General features: G+C 43.4%; 1 protein-coding gene across 1 annotated transcript in view; it reads right to left on the bottom strand.

Moving 5' to 3' along the window:
• Positions 1-659: 659 nt before the first annotated feature.
• CIBAR1 (CBY1 interacting BAR domain containing 1) overlaps positions 660-8139 on the bottom strand; it is a 46473-nt gene continuing 38993 nt past the window's right edge. The window contains exon 8 of the mRNA XM_075063101.1: positions 660-2260. Within this exon, the coding sequence (XP_074919202.1) occupies positions 2156-2260 (105 nt within the window). The 3' untranslated portion in view covers positions 660-2155. The remainder of the gene's footprint in view (positions 2261-8139) is intronic.

The raw sequence follows: 8139 nt of genomic DNA, 5'->3' as shown, positions 1-8139 counted from the left end.
CCCTCCTGTGCTACAACAATCCTTACGATTCTTCATGACTGTGCCCTTTTCTACTGTACTTTTAATTTCATCTTGCTATACCTAGCTAATGCTCCACAGACTGGGCCAATTTGACTGTTAGTCACCTCCAAAGATGGAGACTGGCTGGAACATCGTAATTGCCTCTCTTATTCCCCACCCCTTTTAAAAATACAGCACAAAACTCACTTTTATGCTATCTACACCCAGGAAGCTGTCAACTAGTTTGTCCATTTGGGTGATGAATTAGATGACTTAGTATCTGAAATGGAAAGGATGTGATCTAAGGTCCACCTATGAGTGCTTAGTCTTTTCCTCTTTATCAACTGTTCCCTGGCTACACTTTTACTGTAAAAGCAGCAGAGAATCCTGTGGCACCTTATAGACTAACAGACATTTTGGAGGATGAGCTTTCGTGGGTGAATACGAAATGCTCCAAAATGTCTGTTAGTCTATAAGGTGCCACAGGATTCTCTGCTGCTGGAATTTTAGAGAGCCAGACTAGCCAATCTGTGGAGTCTATAAGGTGCCACAGGATTCTCTGCTGCTTTTACAGATCCAGACTAACACGGCTACCCCTCTGATACTTTTACTGTAATATTTCTATTTTAACATGTAAGATGTCATTCCTAAAATTATTTTACATGTTCCTATCAGATTTTTTCTTAACTACATGTTTTAAGAGATTCATCTGGATTTTCTCCAGAGTTACATTGTAGCAAGGTTTTATTTGTCCTCAAAACAATGGTGTATTATAATATCCTATAGTATCAACACTTGAAGATTACACTTGTCCATGTAATATAAATTGTGAAATATTCCTTAGTGCATTCTTTTGTTTTCCACATAATATCTAAAAGTGTGTCTTACATGCCAGAGAATCCAGTTATAAATTACTTAGTTTAGCTAGTACCTACTTAAGATTTGTGTGTTACTCATTCCTGGATACAGGTAAGTAAACAGTGTCAAAATTCCAAATGACAAAAAAAAAGGAGTTCCTTAAAAACCTTTATTTTTCCATCATATACACAGATTAAGATTAGTAAATACTGAAGTTCAAGATCAATAAAATACTGAAATAACTATCTGGCAGACAGACTTTCACTCCATACAATAATACTGAATATAAATTTGATACAGGAATGTGTATAAGAGACACTTGTATAGGAAAATACACTGAAATCTTGTATCAACTGTCCATAACTGCTCTAGTGGTAAGAATCAGTAACTGAATTGACTAGTATAAAAGGCTAGTATGAAAAGGTGATGTATACTTATACAATGGTTCTTTTATCACGAAGGCACTTTCACGTAAAAAGGAAGCTGTATGAAAAAAAAAAGAGCTCTTGGACTAGATCCTTGGTTCTGATACAAGCCATTTGCACCACCCCAGTAGTGTAAAAACCACAAAGCTAGCTTAACTAGCGAGTTGAGGCTTTCCCCTGTTTAGGGGAATCCCCAAGAAACAGAAACGTAGAAGACAGCAATATGCTACTCTGCCTCCTACTCCATAAGATAGGGGCATTGGCAAGGCAAGGCAAGATGCCAGGATCGCTTCTGTATTGTGCTTTGCAGCTACCAGCGCAGCTCTTTGGGGTTAGGGATAGCCAGGTACAAGTTGCAATAGTAGCTGCATTACAACCTGTCCCCAAGATTGGGAGGGAGTGGGTGAAATGAAGCTAGTATACAGCTACCCAAATCCTGTGACAAATACAGCTCAGCTAGACCTAAGAATAAGGATCCTTGTGTTCACTGTCTGTCTAGGCAATAATTAAATGTTACAGTATATCACTTTGAATGCAATAGTAGACAAAAATTAAGTTTGACTAAAATTAAATAGACTATACAAACTTGTAGTGTAATTCTTCTATTGAAATGTTATTTGCTTTTCATTTTCTATCTACTTAAATCATCCATTTTCCGTACACTTAGTTACAATCTTCAAGACTGACCTGCTGTTCAAGTAACAAATAGCCAATCAAATGAGCAGGATTAAATGTTGCTGCCAATTTCTTGCTGCTTGTAATTATTTTAATGGATGACCTCAGTGAAATTCTCAATCTAAAATATAAAAGCTGTTAAGCAAAGACAGGCTGCCTTGTCATGTGAAAAAAAAAACTTAGAACAGTTCCTAAAGTTATCTCTCTTCCTTGGTAGCTTCCAATTCATCATCATCCTCCTCCTCTTCCTCCTCCTCTTCATCTTCCTCCTCCTCTTTTCTTAGCCGACTGGTAGAAATTTGCTAAAAATGGAATCCAACACAAATCATACATTTTGTATGACACTTTGGGGAAAAAAAATTCCCCCACCCTGAATCCATGCAGTTTTAGAACTGAACTGGTTATATTATTGTTTAAAATATATATACACATCTCTACCCTGATATAACACGGTCATGGGGAGCCAAAAATCACTACCGTGTTATAGGTGAAATGCTGTTAGATCAGGGTAGCAGTGGCGGGGCTGCAGCGGTGATTTAAAGAGCCCGCGGTTCCAGCCACAGGGAGCCCTGCTGCCGCAGCCCCAAGGTAGCGGCAGCAGGGCTCCATCGGTGATTGAAAGGGCCCAGGGCTCCCCACAGCAGCTAGAGCCCCGAGCCCTGCTGCTGCAGCCCCAGAGTAGCAGCGGCAGGACTCCAGTGATGATTTAAAGGGCTACGGGCTCCCTGCAGCAGTAAGAGCCCCTCTCCTACCGTGCTATATCCGAACCTGTGTTATATCTGGTCGCATTATTGCAAGATAGAGGTGTATATAATCTAAATTTCCTGCAAGGAATATAATACCAAGCATAAGACACAATACATAATATAAACTTCAGCTAGTTAACTGCAGAGACTGATTTAAAAATGTTGCTCATATGATACCAGTGTCAGTAAAAGAGGAAAAATATACATTTATGGGACAGAATTAACAAGCTAGTAGCAGTCCAACACAGCAAGGTGGGCCATGTCTAGGCTATGGCTATTACAGCGACACCACTATGGTGCCATAGCACCAAAGTGTAGATCCTTCCTGCAGTGATGGGGTTTTTCTATTGCTGTAGGAACTTCACTTGCCCAAGTGATGATAGCTAGGTTGAAAGAACCATTCTTCCATCAACCTAGCTCTGTCTACACTCGGGTGTAGGTCGGCATAACTACAGTGCCCTTGGGGGGATGACATTTTCAGATCCCTGCATGCTGTAGCTATGTCGACCTAACTTTTAAGTGTAGACCAGGCTTTGGGAAATCCAAGTTTATTTCCTTGATACCGCAAGCCAGCTGTGTAGGGAACTCTGTGGAGGCCTTGTAAGAATTAGGACAAAAGAATCCAACCTCTTCAGTTAGCCAAGAATCAGCAATGACAAGCACCAGAGGAACATCCATGTCTTTCTCCTGAGAAAGGATCACCACAAGGTATTCTCTCGGTGTTCCTTCTGCAACCTCCCTATTCCCACCAATATCGGAACGCCTTTCTCATCACAGTTTTCCATGCATACAAGATGGTATTTCTGTCCCTGCCTTCCTGCTACTAGTTATCATGGAGGGGTGCAATGTATATGTCCTTTCTTTGCTTCCTCAACCATAACCTACATCTGAGGAGGCTGCGGTCCAATTTTATTCTGTCCAGTCCCCCTTGCTACTGACGTAAGGGCTTAAACTTGACTCCCACTCTTTTATGGGAACTGGGATCACGCCTATAGTTAACCCTTCAAAGAAGGGAGTGGGTCTTCCTCAAAACAAAACAAAAAAATCACAATCCAAACCAGAGGTGCTGGAGGAGTAAAACAATGCAAATATTAAGTCTGGTTACTTTTCTCCATGATTCAGTTTTCTGAAAAGTTAAGGTTTTATTTCCAAGTGTCTTTTGAAACCATCTGATTTATAATTATTACCTAGCTACATTAATGGATCCAAGACTGGCAGCTATCAGATCATGTTTGCAGTTTTGGACCTGATCCTCTGTGCAGATTCTACCTATGAGTCCCATCTATTTTTAATCACTAGATGCAGAAAAAGTTTTTGACAGAGTAAACTAGCATTCCTTAAAAGATACTTCAGATACATTTGGTTTAGGCCCTAAATTTCAAATTGGATTAACTTCTTATATTCCAACCCATATACTATTATGAGTGAATGGATAATTATCAGAAACATTCCTCATTTTTAGAGGCACAAGCCAAGAATGCCCCTTATCACCTCTTTTTGCCACAGCAAAGGATTGATTTGCCCAATCACTCAAATAATCCTAATATAAATGGAATTACAATAGGAAACAGGGAACACAAGTCACTCTTATATGCAGAAGTCATGGTATGTGTTACAAATCCAGCTCTCACACTACTAATTGCAAGAGGAAATCTTAAAATGTGGCAAAAAAGTCAGGATTTAAAATAATCAAGTCAGAATGCCTGGATATAGGTGAGGGCTCTGATTTATTGAATGCTATACAAGATAAATACAAATATAAATGGGTAAGTACATCATTAAGATACCTTGGAATATACTTTTCTAAAAGAGGGCAAGACTTACATAATATTAATTATACTCCTTTGATTAAGAAAATCAAGACATCTGGAAATTTGGTAAAAATATGAAATTTCAAAGGCAAAACTACAGGTAGTTAAAATGAATATCTGATCCTTAATTGGCTTTTTCCAAATGCTCCAGGTTTTAGTCCCAGGAAGTCTCATCGATCAATGGTGTCCAAAATAAATAAATTCATTTGGAGAAATAAGAATCCCAGGGTTAAGCAATCGATGTTATAAAGGCCAGGATAAAAGGGAGGACTGGCTTTATAACCACTCTTTTATTAAAAAGAGCAGTAGAAGCTTGGGGTAACTTATTTAGAAAGCTAAACCCACATCTATCACCTCTAATATCCATGACAGACAATACAGAAATTAACACCATAAAAACCTAGGAAGTTTTGACATTTGGGAACTTCAGGTATATCAAAATTCTGCCATCAGTTTGCAGAAAATACATTTAGATCTCTTGATGAAATATGATGCATAAGAGACAGCAAAATTTCAGTGTATCAATATATACTATTAAGACATTTTTCAACCCACCCCACAAAAAGGCAAACCTAAGAAAAAATTGTTGGAAATTGAAGAACTACTCACTACATCAATGAAACAGAAAAGTTTACCTTCATTCTATAAAAGTAGTTTTTAACTGTTACTTAGGGCCTGTACACACAAGCATTTATGTCAGTATAACTTATGTCACTCAGGGATATGAAAATGTAAGTTACACCGACCTAAGCACCAGTGTGGACAGCGCTGTGATGGCCGGAGAGCTTCTCTTGTTGACAAAGCTACCATCTTTTGCAGAAGAAGTGGATTTATAATTCATAGATTCTAGGACTGGAAGGGACCTCGAGAGGTCATTGAGTCCAGTCCCCTGCCCTGCCAGTTGCACAGAGCATCTACACTAGCTGCACCACTGTGATTGATTGGCAATCCCTCGATTCAAGAATGATCTCTATCACAGATTTACATATGGGTCCTGAGATGACTCAGGAGTCTGATTATGGAACTGCAAATCCACCTGCAGTAGGTACAGACATTTTGTGTCAGGTCAGCTGCGTGCTAGGAGAAAGTTTCCTTTTTCCTTCTGTTCAGCTTCAAGGGCAAGGTGCTTCTCCTTAAAGTGGGCCATTGCCTGACGTAGGATACGGTGCCATATGGTCGGCTGGTGGCTTGCTCTTCCCAGCTTGTGATGTCTACATCAGTTTTCTTAAGATACGCTTTCAGTGTGTCTTTGTAGCATTTCGTCTGACCACCACGGGATCTCTGGCCATGGGTGAGCTGAGAGTAGAGGACTTGTTTTGGGAAGCCCAGTGAAGTTGGTGCAGGAGGATCATTGCTTCAATGTTGGTGACATTGGCTTCAGCAATCTTGCCACGAAGGATCTTCCGGAGGCATTGTTGGTGGTACCTCTCCAGACACTTGAGCGCTGTCGAAAGGTCACCCAAGTTTCACATCCATAGAGCAGTGTGGGAACAACAGTTGTCTCATAGTCCTGGATCTTGGTGTCCTGCCGTAGGTCATGGTCTATGAAAATGCGTCAGAACAATTTCCCAAAGGAAGCACTTGCGCACTGGATTCTGTGCTGGATCTCTCTATCAATTTTTGCATTTTGAGAAAGCTGGCTACCGAGGTAACAAAAGTGCTCAACTGTCTCCCAAAGTCTGACCCTCGATGGTCATGTGCAAGGCCTGAAGGAGGTTGATAGAGCACTTTAGTCTTCTGAGGATTGAGTGAGAATCCAAGGCTTCGGTAAGCTTGTGAAAGAAAAACCAGTGTGGACTGAAGGTCATTCTCAGCTTGTGCAAGGATGACAGAGTAATCAGCATACAAGATCAATAATGGACGCCCTGAAGACTTTAGACTTTGAGCGGATGTGTCTAAGATTAAAGAGTTGCCCATCCATTCTGTATTGAATGTCAACTCCACTGGGGAGTCGGTCTTTAACGCGGATCAAATAACTGCTAAATAGATGGAGAACAGGGTTGGGGCAACAATGCATCCTTGCTTAACCCAGTTTTGATGATGAAAGGTTCCATCTCAAGGCCATTACAGAGAACCATGGCAGTCATCTGTTCATGGAGAAGCCTTAGGACCTTAATACACTTTGGAGGGCAGCCAAATCTGGCCAGCACCTTCCATAGGGCTTCATGATTGACAAAGTGAAAGGCCTTTGTCAAATCAATGAAGGCCATGTACAGGTCCTGATTTTGCTCCAGACACTTTTCCTGGATTTGGCATACAACGAAGATCATGTTGGTTCTTCTTCGGGTGCTTGCTCATATCCATTCCAATTAGGTGTGCACGCGCTGCGTGCACGTTCATCGGAAGATTTTTATCCTAGCAACACCCAGCAGGTTGGCTGGGCGCCCCCTGGCGTGGCACTGCTATGGCACCGAATATATACCCCTGCCGACCCATCCGCTCCTCAGTTCCTTATTACTGCCCGTGTCGGTCGTTGGAACAGTGGAGCGCGGCTTAGCTGATCTCCACTTCCCTAGCTATTCACTCGTTCTAGTACTTACTGTGTATACAGTTTAGTTTTATAGTTGTAGTTAATACTTTTAATACCCTTTCGTAAACGTAGTTAGTGTATATAGTTCAGAGGGTTGGGGATTAGCCCCTTCCCCTCTCCCGGTGCCCAGGCCCATGCCTGGTTCACCAGGTTTCAAACTGTGCTCGGCCTGCCGGCGGCCGATACCAACGGGAGACCCTCATGACTCCTGCCTAAAGTGCCTGGGGGAATCCCATCTTGCAGATAAGTGCAAGATTTGCAAGTCGTTTAAGCCGCGGACAAAAAAGGAGCGGGACTTTCGCCTTAAGCAGCTCCTAATGGAGGCAGCCCTCACTCCTCTGCCTTCGACACCAAGTGCCGCACAGTCCGCGCCAGGGAGAAGTGCCTTGTCGGCACTGGAGAGCGCCGGCACGATGAAGACGACCTAGCACCAGCTGTCACCGGCCCAGAAGCCAGCTCAGCACCGCTCCCTCTCCCCGCGTGCCAAAAAGCTAAAAGCTCCTATGGCTCCAATATCTGCACCATAGTCTGAGCAGCAGCCGAAACCGAGCCGCCCGGCACCAGCAACTGCCGCGGCACCGGCAATCTCGGCACCGTTGATTCCGGCCATGCAAGAGCCATCGAGTCCGGTGCCTGACAGCTCACCGGCACACGGCTCGGTAGAGCTTCTCGTTCCCACCACGCCAGAGACCTTTTCGACGGCGAGGGAATTCATTGTCCTAATGGAGCCCACCCTGCCTCAAACCCCGGCACCACCGGTGCGGGTTGTTACATCAACGGGGAAGCCTGCCCTTGTCAGGCCACCTTCCATCGACACCACAGGCAGGCTGCACTCAAGATTGAGGTCTCGCCAGCACTCTCTATCTCGCCACCAGTCCCGATCTAGCCGCTGCTCGCAGTCCTGGTACTGATCTCCTCCTTGGTACCGGTCGTACTCACGGCACCGCTCCAGGTCCCGCTCACCGGACCGATATTCCAGACGGTGGTCCAGCTTCCGGCACCGTTCACGCTGCAGCCGCTCTCACCATAGAACTTCACGGTCCCGGTCGATCTCCCGGCACCGCGCTGGTTGCAGGTCCCGATCGCCCTCTCGG

Source organism: Chelonoidis abingdonii, chromosome 2 (assembly GCF_003597395.2).
Source record: "Chelonoidis abingdonii isolate Lonesome George chromosome 2, CheloAbing_2.0, whole genome shotgun sequence".
Lineage (NCBI taxonomy): Eukaryota > Metazoa > Chordata > Testudines > Testudinidae > Chelonoidis > Chelonoidis abingdonii.
This window is presented reverse-complemented; position numbering and strand designations above follow the sequence as displayed.